This window comes from Amphibalanus amphitrite, unplaced genomic scaffold (genome assembly GCF_019059575.1).
Source record: "Amphibalanus amphitrite isolate SeventyFive unplaced genomic scaffold, NRLGWU_Aamphi_draft 000011F_arrow, whole genome shotgun sequence".
Lineage (NCBI taxonomy): Eukaryota > Metazoa > Arthropoda > Thecostraca > Balanomorpha > Balanidae > Amphibalanus > Amphibalanus amphitrite.
Genome location: NW_024881507.1, coordinates 1,825,681 through 1,841,930, shown reverse-complemented (window position 1 = coordinate 1,841,930; position 16,250 = coordinate 1,825,681). Strand labels below are relative to the sequence as shown.

General features: G+C 54.2%; 1 protein-coding gene across 3 annotated transcripts in view; it reads right to left on the bottom strand.

Annotated features, from left to right (window-relative positions):
* LOC122382408 overlaps positions 1-16,250 on the bottom strand; it is a 90,536-nt gene that overhangs the window by 40,955 nt on the left and 33,331 nt on the right. For all 3 annotated transcript variants that reach the window (XM_043367692.1, XM_043367699.1, XM_043367682.1), the window contains exons 4-6: positions 3,735-3,850; positions 3,105-3,264; positions 1,102-1,280 (exon numbers count right to left, since the gene is read on the bottom strand). In XM_043367692.1, coding sequence (XP_043223627.1) covers positions 1,102-1,280; positions 3,105-3,264; positions 3,735-3,850 — 455 coding nt within the window. The remainder of the gene's footprint in view (positions 1-1,101; positions 1,281-3,104; positions 3,265-3,734; positions 3,851-16,250) is intronic.

The following is a 16,250-nucleotide window of genomic DNA, read 5'->3' as shown; positions in this document are numbered from 1 at the left end:
AGACGCAGATACAATCTGCTGGAACATAAAAATCGCAGCGTAAAAATGGATGATGATTTATTAGTTGGCTTGCAAAAAGCGACCTGCATTGCACTCGATCCATTGTGTTGACTCATTGCGTTGAAGATATAGGGCTATGCGGATGAGGACGTTTTGCAATGACGTATACGTGAGAGTATTTTAGTTTTAATTCACTGAAAAAGGTATCCAACTCTAAGGCATTGCATCATTTTAAAACCTTTCGCGTTTTGCAGCTGTGGCAACGATTCACTACTTTATTGTTAATATTTTTGGAACGGTTGCAACACAGGGGAAAAATCATAGGCATTGAAAATGTGTGGAGACCCCAAAAAGTTATGTCCGCTATCTATAGTCACGCCATAACTTATACGCTTTATCCGTAGATTTGGAACTTACACTTATGCCCTTTAATTCTGCGAATCATGCGGGCAAACAATTTTGCTATAACTTTTTTAGCTTGCATTTCACCTGAATGACATCTGAAGCAATCTTGGCGATGGAATTTCAACTTGTGATTTTCGACACTAACACCTAAGCAATGAGTAAGCGAGCTGAAACACCCAAGCAATGAACGAACCGTCAATAGGCATACACCTGGATACAGAGGCATTTGGTGACATGATACGTCGGCTTAGGTATCACGGAGCTGAAACCCGTCGAGAGTTTTCAGATGCCTGATCAATCGTTAGCTGTCAATAACCGAGATCCTCCATATGGTGCCGCAAAAGATATTTGTCAAACTCCGTGTCTCAAAAATGTAGTCCCCAAAACAATGCGAATGCTATGGAATGTGCACCTATGATAACCCGTTTGAACTAAAAACTTCAGTTTCCCAAACTGTAACGTTGGATTCGAGCTCCATTGATGCATTATTTGATTATTTTCTTGCCCGCCAAGGGATCTATGTTTCTTTTATTGTTATTCAGGAATAGATACTCCTATTTCAAGATTCGCCTTCCGTATTTTGCTTTAAAAATACAAGGCAAGACGGTTAACCGGGAAAGTGAGAGACTTCCCAGAGCTCCGTCTGCCCTCCCACTATGGCTCCCGGGTTTCGCTGTTGTTTGTCTCGGTCCTTACCATGTCGTAGACGCTGTAGAAGACGTCCAGCGGCGAGTTGAGGTCCACCCGACAGCCGGGAGCCAGCTCGGCGCCGTCCTGTTCGCGCTGCTCGTCGAACGCCTCCAGCTCCTGCTGCAGCTGCGAGCCGGGCCGCGCCTCCTTCCGCAGCGTGTTCAGCACGTCCAGCAGCTTCAGACCTGCGGGGGAGGAGACGGGTGTCAGTCGCAGGTCACGAGGTCATAGGTCACAGCTTCAGACCTGCGGGGGGGGGGGGTGGATGTCAGTCAGAAGTCTCCGGCTCAAGCCCAGTTTTGGGTGGTGCCATTGGGCGTCCACTAACAAGTGATTTTTTTGGGGGGGACTGTTGGGTATTTAATTTGTCACTTAATTGCTTTTAATATTTTTGGTAAAGTTTACGACAGCTTAGCTAGAATCCTTACGAAGTACGTTGTCACCTCTCCGTGTGAGGTGATATCAATGGATAGGAGAGAAAAAATACTGCGATGAGTCAGATGAAAAACCAGCTGCGTCGAAGCCGTATCAGGTTATCGGCACTGATATCTGTTCCGTCATCGATCGCAAACACCATGACTTGAGGTAACTACTGCGATACCGGCCTGACACAGTTCACAGTACCCAAAGACTCGGCGTCATAATGTAGCGCGGAGCTGAACTGATTGCTCGGACCTCGAACGGTCGGGCGATTCCTCGACAGACCAGGGCGATTATTCATGAACAAAAGTCACCGATATCTAACGGCCTATCGTAGCTGCTGGCAAATTATAAACATTCGAAGCTGTCATCCGATGAAGGGTAATTTGTACGTCTGATACTGTCAGCGACTGAGCATAATTTATTGATCTCATGATGATTGCATTTAATCATTATCGTACAGTTTGAATGACACGGATGGATTACTGTTTACTGGATTACAGCAGCCCCAAAAAGCATTGTGTTTGGCTCTAAATGACTCACTGTTAAGCATGTTATTACCGTCACTTTTCAGCATTAGGTCTAAGACGGCCATGAAGTCAATCATCCACGACTGAGTGCTGTTACACCGGGTAGATATCATTAAGGGGCTTGATAATGCACCATCTGTTGATAGTTTGATGCTAGATATTTGGCTTTGTGCTGTTAACCCTTGAAATGCGGGAGAAGAGTTGTTATCAACTTGGTCATGCAATAACTCTAATCTAAGCATTCGACCTGTGAACATATTATCACGCGCTATGACTCAGTTACCTGCCCTTTGTAATCACAACAACGATTCCATATGCACGTGATTTCAATGAGTCAGACCGAGAAGCAGCGTGTTGGACTTTGTTTGTTGTTATAGACGCATCTACTTCTGTCCAGGTGAGAGTCAATTGCCGCAGTATTCGGCTGCGAGTGTAGATGGGGGGGGGGGTTAGGGGGGGGCACCAGCCGGACCCCAAGGACGGCGGCGCGACCAGCACCTGTCTATGCAGCGGTTCAGACGGGCTGAAAAAGCTGTTACCCAGCCGGCTCCCGAAGGTCTAACCGGCGCACACGGGATGACCCCGGCAGCGGAGCGGTCTCAGACGCGCCCACCGCTCTGAACCGGGCCGGGAGCGGGCCCGGCCCGCCTCAGACCGGCGCGGCTCTGTGTGTGTATTGGGACAGCCGGTTTTCTGGGATGACCAGGTGTTGATGTAGTGTTGATTCGCGGCGTCGCGGCGTCAGTTCAGATGACTGGCGATAGTTTGTGTATGCTGCTGATTTGTTATTTGAGTTGGTAAAACATGTTGGCGAATAGTGATCTGTCGCCACAGCAAAAAGACCGCAAGAAGATACACGGTGTTCTTCTAACGAAGCAATTAACGCACTTGTTGAGCTGGTGTTTGCGCCATCGTTCCTAGATCTCAATATTACTCAACAGGCACTGGGTTGTAACCGCCGCGTTCATTGCCATGCCACGAAGTCCCACAAGCTAAGACAAACAGACGTCCGAAGTCCGCCGTCCAGCTTGGGTCGGCGCGCCCGGTCCTCCGACTTACCGATGAACTCGTTCCTGATGGTGACACGCTCCTTGACGTCAGTCGTGCTCTTGATGACACAGTTGATGAAGGCCATGAGGGTGGTCCGGTAGCTGCTCGACTGCGCGTTCCGCAGCTCCTCCACGACGATCCTGAACCGGTACCGCTCCTTCCGCAGGTCCTGAGACAGAAAAAAGGGGCCTAATACACTGCCCTGAGGACAGCCACCGCCGGCGCGCCAGACCGGGGCGGATGTGGGAAACAACGGCTGCTGCAGGTAGGTAACTGTCTGTTGACAGACGTGCTAACGGATTGCATTGTGTTCTATCGTTCCTACATTGTCTGTCGCACAGAAGGCCCTAACGTGTATGAATGTGGATCAGTTAACCATCTAACGGATCTGCGCATCGCGTGCGGCTCACCGGGTAACTGAAACGTTCACTGCACTGCGGGAACTGATGCGTGGTCATGATAGCATTATCACACCATGTGCGTGACGTCGTGGCGCTAATTTTTCCAATAACTTGTTCCCTTTCCTTACCTGCATTACGCCATGCAACTCGTTTCGCCTAATTAAACCAGGAGCCGCTGCTGCCGTGGGTGGGGGGCGGTGACCCACGGGCAGTGCAGTCCGCCGTCATAAGTACTCACCCGGTGTCGCTGAAGGGCGTCCAGGGTGCGCTGGTAGCCCTCATTGCTGTAGTAGCAGAGCGCCGTCAGCAGCTTGAAGATCTGCTCGCGAACGGTCACGTTCCCTTTGTCCAGCGCTGTGGGCAGAGGAGAACGGCCGGTCACAATTAGGCACGTGGCTCGAAGAAAAAACAATTAAAGAAGATGGATGTGGTAGTGAGAGGGTTAATGTTGCATGTTCTAACGATATTTGATCTTCTTGTTCTAATGTAGCTGCCATTATTCATTTATAATTATATCGTTTCCTGCATAATCACGTGGTCAGAAGTTTATGTTGATATTGAAGAGCATACATATGTTTCGCAGTTTTCCTTTGAAAGATTATATCTTTATGCGACCTCTCCATCAATCGGAAATGAAGGCATATCATGTTTTTTTATTATTAAAAACATCAGTGTAATCATTGTCGTCTTTTCATAAAGAGACCGCTCGTTAAGCATAATTCTCGAGTATTTTCCTTTTGCGCCGACAAGGAATTGCACCTTCTCATGGATGAGTAAGCTGGAATGCATGCCACGTATTCCTCTAGCATGCTCAATCAGAGTCGAGCAGTTCTGAAAATTATAAAGTCGTTTGGGTTGTAGGTAACTGAGTCACTTGGCGCCGCAAAATGTGGTGGCAGTTTCCAGAGTATACACAGATATTTCTGATCGAATGGTTAGAATCCACTTTATGACGTTCATTATTGGCTCTGGATCGTACTTTTATATTGTAAATTGCATGTTTGTAGGGGAGGCGCTGTCGTCTCCCAGTGCGGCGTGCAGAAACATGTGACAGCGCCGGGGCCCTCTCCGAGAACCGCGCCACCCGTGACTCAGGTCGATATAGGCCAGACATCTCGCCGGGAAATCGCCGCTTCTTTCCACGACAATCGCTGGATCGCCGCGCCAGCTCAGCGGGCTGTGGAAGCTTCTGGAGGCCGAGGCTCGCAGCGCGACCGCCGGGCCATGTATGGAGCCGGGCCGCTACCGCCGCCGCTGCTGACAGCGGCCCCGGGTCACCCGAGACGACCGAGCCTTTTCGGTCAGAGAGAGCTTGCTCAATGCTCAAGACAACGGTTTGCGAGTAAGGTTTGGGCAGCCGCGCAAATTGCACATTAACATTGAGAGAGTTGACTTAGGTCGCGTCTCATCTTGGTGACCGGATTCGTAGACGGATGTCATTTGTTTGCAACATGGTACTGTTTACGAACTGTCTTCACGGTCGAAGGGGTGAAGTGTGTTTGCTTTTGTTGCAGGACCTCTTGACCTGAGTCACTCCATCACCAAACAACTTCCACTGCTGTGTTTGTGTACCGGGGTGCCAGGGTGCGGCCCGCCTGGGGTCATTCCGCTCTCAACGGACTGCGGCCGAACATGGGCTCTTATTCCGACCACGGTCTGCAGTATAACAGGAGAGCACAGTGTCTGACGTCGACAAGTGACCCACTGGTGTTGCCAGGCCACGTAGTGGCATAGAGTTTGCCGAGGCACGTGCCGATGTAGCCGTCCATGTCAATTGGTGCAAGCTGACTGGATTGGTTTGCTAGTTTGTTTGTAAGTTCCAACAAATGTTTTTTTGGAATAACACCTGGCGCCTCAAACGTTCCTCGTCGGTTGATCTGCCAGACTGGTGATTCGTTTTTGGTCTGCTGTTGCAGTCCCGCTTTAGAACAAAAGAGTAGCGCAGGAATGGGCTGAACTTGTTTAGCACTCAATTTAAAGGCCCGAATGCTCCCTGTTGTTCAAGGGCCGGAATCACATTATTCCACCAGATGCATCCGGATTCCGGAACCATCCGCTGTAGTGTATCCGTAGCTACTCTTCGCGAAGAACAGAGTATTGCCCGGTCGTGTCGTGCCAGTGACACAATAACCGCATGATCGCACACGGGTCGCCTCCAGCCCACCCAGCCGGCAGCTCTCATGGCAGGCTGCCAGCCGGCTGTCAGTGCAGGACGAGGTAACGAGTGCACGCCACTTCTGGGTCACCCGGCGGTCCGGAGCCGGAACTGAGCTGTGCGCACGGCGCGACCCGTCGGCTGACAGGTGGGCCGTCGGTACGGACGGGTCGACTCCGGCGCCGAGTGGAGATCAATGGGTGACGACGGCGGGTGGAACAGCTGGGTCCCATCAGCGGTGACCGCATTAGGTGAAGGGTTACGCATGTGTCTTATGGGTGATGTCATTGGAAGGGATTCACTCTGTAGGTCGCCCCGGTCACCTTTGTTGGCGACGTAATATGTGCGCAAATATTTCTTTACTCCAGGTAGTGAGACGTTCATGTTTCTTGGTCTCCTTACTTGAAACATGTTAGGATGGATGATGGGTGATCTTTATATATCCGTGTGCATTTATAGTTGTGCACATTACGACAGACCTTTACATTCTGCTTATTTATGTGCATATTTTTTAAGGTACCCGTTCCTACTTAGATGATCATTGAACTTAAACGACAGTTCTTGGAGCTTTGGAAATCTGCGAGTCCATTTTCATCATCTGGGCTGTTTTGTAAGAATGATGTTAAACAAGACGGAGCTCTGATATGAGTGTTTTAGTGAGCCAAATCTACAGCCCAAGCTGAAAGGTATTGAGGCAGATCGCGAATGAATTTCCAAGTGTCTACTGAGCTAATTTCCACGATTTTGCACATTGCACATACCGCCACAAACTTTCATACCCATTCTGTTCTTAGATTGGGACAATTTTGAAAGTCACATTGCAGTGATGACGAACTGAATAGATAGGAAGCGTGGAATAGTGTGCAACTCTACAGTAATGTCAGTTTCCCAGCTAATTAGCATTGCCAAACGCTAGTGCTAATGTGGATTAGGCAGCGCAGAATTTGACTGAGGGTAGATTTGTCATGAAATATGGGAGCAATTAGATATTTTAACTCTTATGCGACGCCGGAATGGGCACATTGTGACACTCATCATTGATGTACCGTCTCCAAATGAAAACAAATGAGCATTTTAATTAAACCGATTATAGCCTCCATTGTGATGCATCTCTGGTATTTTTGGCCCTAAATATATCAGTCACCGAGTAATTAGGTGAGGCCTTTTGAATGAGCTGTGTCGAAAGTGACCTTGAAGTGGATGAATAATGCACTCGATCAATTAGTCATTATGCCATACCAAATACGCAGTGATTGAATGTCGCCCTCGTATTGTTTAATAATTACCACAATTAGCACATAGGTGGTGAAAAATTGCTCTGAATTTGACTTCATCCTGCGACTGTCACTTGATAATCTCTCATCAGACATCTCCCCTTGATAATCCCCACATCAGACCGTTTTCTCCCCTGATCGCTGAGGGATCGCTGGTCTCCCCGCCCGCATGGTGCTGCGGTTGGGTCGGGGGCGGTCCAATCGCCCATATTGGACACCCCTATTAGGGGCGATCGGCCGTCCCTGCCCTCCTCAGCAGGCGCTGATTGCCGGGCGTGTTCACAGATACCAGTGTGTCCGTCACCCCGGGCTCTGTTTATGTGAGCACCGATTGAATTCCGGGGATTCTCCGGACCGGGAGTCGTGGTATCATACAGAGGCCTCACGCAGGAATAACGTGCGACACTGTTATGGTGCGTGGTAGATGAATGACGTCCGTTTATATGTGAAAAAGGAAATCGGGTTTACTGTAATGCTCGGGCATCATATCTCGCCGCTTCAATGGCCTTACACTTAATGGAGGTGTTTTGATCAACTACATCAGACCCGACTGGAGTAAGTGCTATACAAGCCATAAACAGTCTGGCAAACATCTCGTTATATGTCTCCATCCATCACAATTTATGTAAACCTCGCAGTTGCCTAAACAAAACTCTATGAACCAAATTAGCCGAGTTGCACCGCGGGCTGGGTGGCTGGGATGGAGGCGCTTGCATGTGACATTCCTCCATCAAGCACTCGTATACACAGTGAGGTCATCGCTACAGGAATGGTGGCGAACAATGTACGGAGGAAAGCACGCCACCAAAGCCCGGTCAGTGCGGGGCGCACGAAAACCGGGCTACACGAGCAGCGCCCGTTCCAGGGACATCAAATGTCACAGTAGAACTGAGTCGACCTAACATGCCCCGCCAGGCTGGAACTCTGGAAATCCTCTCGCTTCATGCTGGAACAACGTTCCGCCGCCTTATGGTGTGGTTACCGACATGCACTATCGCCCAAATCGCCGTGATACCGTCCAGAAGGCTGCCAGACCACCATCTGGTAACGTGAAGTGACGTCATGCCATGAACCCACACGAGGCGCGAAGAAGGCGCCGCTCGAGCGTAAAGGACATTGGAGCGACATTCGAGACTGTTGCGAAAGTGTGCTGCACGCACTGAAGCTTGTAACGTATACCCACTCAGTGTTGAATGAAAAAGGACAACGCTGATTCGCTGCTACGATAGCGCAACCTCCGCTTCGACCACAAGCTCGCGCGGAACTGCAGGAGTCTGTGCAGTGTGGGCACGCCACCCCAAAGGCCTGGCATCGTTACAATCAGTCGTCAGCACTCGCGCAATCCGCCCAAATGACCCCGAAAACTCACCCATGTGTTTGTTTCGAAATGCCATTTTCCGGTGGGGTATTTTAACCGGAACGCTCTGGATTGATACGGCTTCGGATTGAATGTGTGGTGATGTAATTAGCACATACGTGATTGATTAGTCTCGGGGGTTTCCACATCTGGAGCGCCGTGAGATCTTGTTTGGTGCTGTGACATTTCGGAGACCTTGGCGGCGGTTTGGACACTACTGGTCACCGTGAGAATGTCTCTGAATGTGACGCGGGCTGACCGTGACACCGTGCGAGTGATGGTCTCATTATCACAAACCGTTACACCGGCTCTCACAGAGCAGAGTTTGAGGAGCGCATACTGGGCTATCCCAGCATCAGCTGGCCTCTCCTCTCCTCTCTCGAGAGAGAGACTAGAGAGGCGAGAGAGAGAGAGAGAGAGAGAGAGAGAGAGAGAGAGAGAGAGAGAGAGAGAGAGAGAGAGAGAGAGAGAGAGAGAGAGATGCAGAGTGCTGGGACAGAGCTAGCAAGCGGTGCGTTGTGGAGAGTCGGCCAAATCGGGCCCGCGCCGCCATCGACTTGCCAAGATAAACGGCCACATGCGGCAGCGCTCACACTGAGATGGGACGCACACCTGAACACTCGCCGTCAGCATGGAATGGACGCGCTGATGGGAGCCGTACGGCGCCCACATATCGACCGTAATCAAGAAATACGACTGGCACGTGGGCGTTCAATCTACGATGGAGGTTTTAGTTCGGTAGTAAATGTAACTGTAAATGAAAAGAAAGCGCAACTTGTGTTCTTGATTGGACGAAGACTGCATTGGTAGAGTTATTCTATAGCATTCATGTTGGCGCTGAAGGCAAGCGTCGGCAGCCGTAGCGAGTCATGTTTTCTGAAGCCCCCGAACCCAAGCTGAATCATGCAGGGCATGGGCGTAAACAGCGTTCGAAGGACGGCGGACTGCCGCTGTGGCCATTTGCCGCGTGCCATCAGCGTTGATACGTTGGCCGAGTCGCAGCGGGTGTCGGGCCGACGGGCGCCGGGTGTCGGGCTGACGGGCGCCGGGTGTCGGGTGGACGGGCCGCACCCTCCCCGTCCAATGTGTCGGTGTGACAGCGGGGCGAACTCGGACAATATACCGCCGTCAGCCTCCACCCCATTCATCATCCCAGCGCCGGATCACCGCGGACAGCGGCCGACCAATTCTGCGGGCGCCGGCCGCTGCACCGCTCATGGGTCCTCAGTGGTGCCCTGGCAACAACCCGGCCGCGTCTCCGAGCGGTCCTTTCTGCACGTCATCGGGAAACAGCTGCGTTTACTTAATCAGGTACCCGACCTGTCAGCGGCGGATGGGCTCGCTCAGCGCCCGGCGCGGGCGGAGGGCGCTTGGCTCGGGACAGAGGGTGCGTTTGACGCTGCAGACAGGTGCTTAAGCCGTCAAGTTATGTCTGTACGTCTGGTCCGGGCGTCGCTCAGCCTTTGTTCGGTCGTCTCTCGGATTCCTTTCGGCACAGCTCAGTCGCGTGCGGCCCGACCCGGAAACCACTCGGAGAAGAACGCTGAGTCAGTGAGGAATCGCCTCTCGGCCGGTGAGGAATCACTACTGGCGGCAGCGGCTCCTGGAACTGCTCCTGTGTCAGAGGAGGAGCCGTCCAGGGTGCTAAGGGAACCTACAGCTCCTATCCGCCGCCGGGACTGACCCGGAAGTGTGTGCAAACTAACGGTGTGTGCGGGCCGAGCACGCGCCGCCGACGATTTGTCGCGCGCGGCGGGTGTATTTTCAAATGGCAAGCTGCCTGGTATGACAGCGCAGTGCTGAGGGGCTCCGTGTGAATGGCGACTGCACCTGCTGCAGCTGGCTGGAGAGAAAACATGCTGGCCGGACGCCGGAGCCGTTGACGAGATAAAACTCTGCTGGTCATCCCCAAACGAAGGTCAAGGTCCGGCCGTGCTGTGATTACAATACCCGCCCATTCATTGGGCCGAGGAAGAGACACACTTGGCTCGCCGCCGTGTTTACCTGTTTGGCCAAAAGCGCCGCTTAAAAGCCCAGTCCTTGACTCGCCTACATCAATCATAGCCGACCAGATAGCTTGGTGCTGTGAGTAACATGATGATTGGGCGGCGGATGACGGCATGACACGGTCAGAGTCCGTCCCTCAGTCACTCGGGTCGTACCGTGCTCCGTTGGTCACGGCGCAGCACGAACACAACACTGTGCTGCATAAAAGATGCCGGTCCGGGTTCAAAGCGCGCCGCGCTCACGTGACAGGCAAACAACAGTGCTGGCTGGACCGGCCTGACGAGTGACGGGCGGCCGCGGTCCGGTCTGGGGGACCTCCGCGCGGGTCCCGACTCGGGGGATGCCCAGACGTGAGACCGAGTCGCAGCCGGCACAGCTCTATGCATGATCCGGTCTATGACAGGGTTGCGCTCCAGCCGACTCGCTAGGTGTGATACACCGGGTCGGGTCACGTGGTCCGTGACCCCGTGACTAACAGTCTGCGGTGCCGCCCCCGCGACACCTCCGCCTCTGCTGGCCGGGACTGGCTCGCCCCGGCTCCACAGGTCGGCTCAGCCCGGCTCCACAGCCCTGCTCAGCGGGCGCCGCCGCTGCCGGTATGAATTATTGAACAGTCTACAAGGTCAGGCGATAATTGGTGCGAGCTCCGCGGTAACATCGATCCGGGAGTGAGGTAAGGAACAGGCGGTCGCCTGTCTTCTGACGTCTGTGACTGAGGTGGCTGACCTGACGCGGTTGAAACCGCAGCTTAAGGAAACGAAGACCTTTTTCGAGACAATTTCTTGAAGAAGCATTTCTCATATAACGGCAATGACACGAATGAACGTTTTCGTTTGTCTGCCCTTGCGCAGAGCAAGAATTAACAATCGTCGGATGTATGGCCGATCACGTTCTCAGGCGGAGGCAGGAGAGGAGAACAAAAGCGCGCGTGGCGTGTCGGCGGATAACCTCAGCGGCGCCTCCATATCCCATACAGCTCTCCGGGGAGGTCCTACCTCCATACCACAGCTCTCCGAGGTGCGCCCGTCCCAGCCATGTTTTGTCGACCCGTGCCAGTGCAGCTGCTGACGCAATAGGCAGAACACCGAGAGCAGTCGCTGGGCTGTCGGGGTTGTCTTGGTGACAGAGTGGGGACAGCTGGCGGCGTGTGAGCTGGGACAAACACAGGCACAGACAGGTGTGTCTCCCGAGACAAACAGGCGTCAACAGGTGCGTGTCTGCAGAGATAGGCTGCAGGCTCAAGACCAACGAGCTCGGGATAAGAGAAAGGATGGATAATAAGGTATTACTTACATGAAAATCCTGCCCTTTATTTTTGTCGTCCGTCTCGGGAATTTCAACAGTGTGTTTCGTTACCCAAAGTATGTCCTGCAGAAACGGCAAAGTGTAGAATAAACATACGAGGATGTCCAATGACGAACAGATGATCCTATGCCGTTAATGACTTTCGAGAGCCGTCCCTGCGTCCATCAGCAGCAGACTCGGCCCCCTTTCTGGCCCCCGGACCCGTTATTGCGTGAAGGTGAACCAGTGTATCAGCCCACAACAGGCGGCACTGCAGTGAGCGTGCTCGCCTCCCGCCGCGGCCGACACGGCGGGTAGCCGGCTGCATACCTATCGCATGCAGATCGGGCCCGGGGCCCCGGCCCGCAGCGGCCGAACCTGTTATTTGGCGGGCCACCACGGCATGAGGTCATCCGCAGCGCACCCCGCCGGCCCCTGCAATATGAATACCATCTGGGCGCGAGGGACGCGGCTGCAGTCGGGCTCGCCGTGTGCTGTACCTGGAGGGAGTTGAAAGGCGGACTGTGGGCGGCCGGTGAACAGTGGCGGCTCTCTGAGGCACCGCGGAACCAGCTGGTCTCCAGGGCGCCAGCACGGCACACCTCAGGGCTCAGTATCGAGCTCCGTATCTCCGCTCGTCAGCGCCTCCATGGGTGCTGGCTCTGCATCTGAGGTGCTCTGTTCCCCGCTCCCCAGGGGGTGACCAGAGGGTGACGAAGGCCTCGGCTCGGGTTTCGCGTGTCGACCATCCCTCGGGAGCGGCCGTCAGCCCTCGGCTGCCGCTCAGTCTCAGTCGTCATCACATCATCCGGCTGCAGACATCGTGTCACCGTGCCGTCACCGTGCCGACACAGGTCATCGTCCGTTCGTTCCCCCTCGCCGGAGAGACTCTGTGACAGCGCCCTGTGCCTGTAGAGACACTCCTGAGGTGTTCTGTATGACACAGCTGACACAGCGGCTCCCTCGCCGGCAGTGGCACTCTGTCGGAGCGCGTCGCGCCTAATCCAGGGTGTCGCGTCGACGCCGACGAACGGCGGTGACGATGTTGTTGCAGGTGCGTGCAGCCGGCGCCGGCGGGCCGACGACCGGTGGGTGGACACGTGCCAGCCGCTGAGGAGAGCCCTCGGGGCGGGGAGGGGCGCCGGCGCCGCGGGAGGCTGGGCGGCACCGGCGGGAGGCGGACAGCCGGCCCTCGATCGGCTGATCGGACTGCCGGGCGTGGCACCGTCGGACGGACCGGGCAGACGGTGACTCAGCCACCGGTGACTGGCGAGCAGGAACTGGAACAACGAGCCCCGCTTCCTCGGCAATTAGTCAGCCGGCAGCAGATGAGGCGGCACTGTTGTACAGAGGCTGTGATTTGTCTCGGGGCTCTGCTACTAGTTGGACGACTCCCAAACTCAGATCTGGGTTAGCTGGACTGCAAGCTATAAAGGTGTTTTACGGCATGATTTTTCACTTTTGAAACCAGCTTGAGAGAAAATTAGCAATAAATAAGCAAATAACTCCACGATGAGTGCATCAGCGTCAACTATGGAACAGCGGGAACTCGTCCATCAAGTTAGTGTCGTGATGTTCGGACCTTCTATCTGCCTGGGCGGCCTGTTGAGCTGTTGCCTTCAGCGAACTGCTGAGCTCACAGAGGGCCGACCGGGGGCTGCAGCCGGGCCGCCCCAGCTCCATAACCAACTCGGAGACCTCGCCCGTCTTGCTGACTGTGGCATCCGTGCATCTGCTGAGCTTGCAGGACAGCGAGTGACGGGCGAGTTCGTGCATCTGCTGAGCCCGCAGGACAGCGAGCTCCCAGTTGGACGCCGCCGCCATCCGACACTGCCACCGGACCGGACAGACCTTCCGTCCGCGCATTCCGCGGCCCCGTATACCCAAACAAACAGTGACGACAGCAGTCTGGGCGCCCCAGGCGGCTCCCACGGGATCCGCCGGCCGGCTCCCACCGCGTGACGTCACCGATATGTGACGTCACATAGCGCAATACCGCGCGTACGGCAGCTGGCATAACATCTCATTACCAGGTCGGAGCGCATGTGCGCTCAGCGGCTTAGAGTCGGATGAATTATCCCCGCGTTTGAAGCGCCCGAGTTGCGTCATCGCTTAGAGCCCAGCCAGGTACAGGATCTCGGAATCGGTTAAAAAGCGTGGTGGAGATCAAAAGCGCCTTGAAAGTTGTTTTCCGACTTTGTCTGCCTCTTAAGTCGATAAAGGTCCCATTACAATAGATGGGCTCGATGAGTCGTGACGGGTTGACATTTACTGTCAAAACAAGTTTTGAAATCAGGGACGACTTAAAGGAAGGGCTGCGTGTAAACAGTAGAACGGGTATCTTTCATAAGACACTGGTGGCAATATTTTAGTTATCAATCAAGGAATTTGTGAATTTGTGATAATATAGTTGTTGCGGACGTCTCTGGCTTTCTTGTGTGGACTGTATAGTGTTTGTTACGTCTCGCAGCATTCGGGTTGGCGGCCGGGGGAAATTGTGAGAGGATGTAGGATTAATAGAGGCAGTGAACGAATAATGAAGAAGGGAAGTATCTAATCGGTAAATAAATAAACACGGATGAATAATTTACGGATCAAAGGTTCAACAGCGCCCGTCTCAGAGCGCATAAGGAGCACACCTCGCGGCATGCATGTTGGGTCGTTCAACAGCGCCCGTCTCAGAGCGCATAAGGAGCACACCCCGCGGCATGCATGTTGGGTCGTTCAACAGCGCACGTCTCAGAGCGCATAAGGTGCACACCTCGCGGCATGCATGTTGGGTCGTTCAACAGCGCCCGTCTCAGAGCGCATAAGGAGCACACCTCGCGGCATGCATATAATGTAGGATGACAGAGGATTGATAGGAATAGTGAGTAGACCCGGCCACCGTGAGAACTGTGAGCTGCGCGCCGCTCTCCTTTCCTCCACTCGCCACTTCGGTTTCACTCACACCACCACCACTTAAACACAGTCTTCTAAATAGAAGAGTTCGCTATTGACCGAAGACGGCGAGATGGCAGCAGTACAGCACAGACACAGTAGTTAGAAAAGTTAGACGTGAGCGGCAGCAGAGCGCCGCCGTCCGCGTTTGAGAGCGAAGTGAACTCGTCGGCGACTAACAGTGAAGTGAGACCGAGCAGAGCCCGGTATCGGTTCAAATACGTGGCCAAATGTCACTCGATACAGGGGTCGTGACATAGAGCACAAAAAAGGCGGCCGGCACGCCGCGTCCCCTCACACACCCTTCTAGTTCCCAGGCCCAGGGCCCCGCCGGCCCCATTCGGAACAGGCCACAGGTCAGCCGGGTCGCAGGGTCACAGGGGGACGCCAGTCCACCGTTCGCGGCGTCGATATGGCCCATTGCCTCTGTCTCAGAAAAAACCATGCGCGGCGACAGGTGGCCGCTGGGCGGGCGGCGGCCCGGCTCGGCGGCGGGACCGGCGGGGCGGGGTGACGGGCGGCGCGGCGGCGGCTCGTCTCGGCATCGGCGGCGCGACATTTGCCTAGTTTGTCGGCAACATCACTCCCCCCTGTGTTCGGTCGTACGTTCCGAACACACACAAATGACCGACAAACTTCTCACACGCTATTCCTATGACTACTCACTAGTAAGCGCTACATTGGACATCATACATTTGCCGAGCAAATAAGCCAAGCCAGACCAGGCCGACCAACACGGCGCTCGCTCGCCATGCGTTGACTTTTCTCCTCTCGATACGTCTCGTCCTCAGCTTCAATTCACTTGTGGTCCTCTTCTTCATCGTCTTCTTCCTTCTTCGTCTTCCTTCATCTTCTCGACATCCTCCTTCTCCCCGTCTGTACAGATTCACTTGCATTCCTCTTCTCAGAAGCAGATCTTTTGGTGGCTGGTCTCGTGTACAGTTTCGCGATAGCCGTTTGAAGCTGGGCTGACCGGACTCTGCCACCCGCTGCCGGCAAAGCGCGGCAGATGCGGGCCAATGGATATAAGTCCCGAGACATGTTTGGTTCTGCCTCCAGCACTAAGTCCACGACTTGCAGGTCTCTCTGCTCTTTGCGCCACTTGCTCCTCGGGATGAGAGTCGGTACGTACTCTCTTGTTCTCCTCTTCCACACATGTTCCGCCACGGCTTGGACATGCTTCCATCGGCGTCGGCTGCAGTATGTCTCTATCTTTCACGAGTCCTGGCGTGAGATGCCTTGAGGCGCCACCGAGCAGAACATGATTTTGCGTCAGAACCTCTGGGTCTGGCGGCTCCGAGCTGACGTGGATCAGGGGTCGATTGTCGACCATGTGCTTAACTTCCGTGGGTGCCGTCACAAGCGCTTCGTCTGTGAGCGTCTGTGGACCCACCACCTTCTTCAGAGTGTTCTTCACCGATCGCACAACTCTCCCCCACACTCCCCCCATGTGGCTAGCAGCCGGGAGGTTGAAGAGCCAGTCAAGTTCGAAGACACTGAGCTTTCCTGCGATCTCTCTTTCCATGGCTTGCAGCTCCGCCTTTAGCTCGAGACAACTTCCCACGAGGCTGGCGCCGTTATCGGAGAGGATAACTGATGGTCTCCCTCGCCTTGCGTCGTGGTGTGGTGAGAGCGGAAGCAAATCACTCCTCCCAGGTACCTCGGTCCCCAGCGCCCGACTGTGGGTTTCCTCCGGATAGCTTGTCCTCTGCACTCGTTTGAGTATCCAGACTTCGG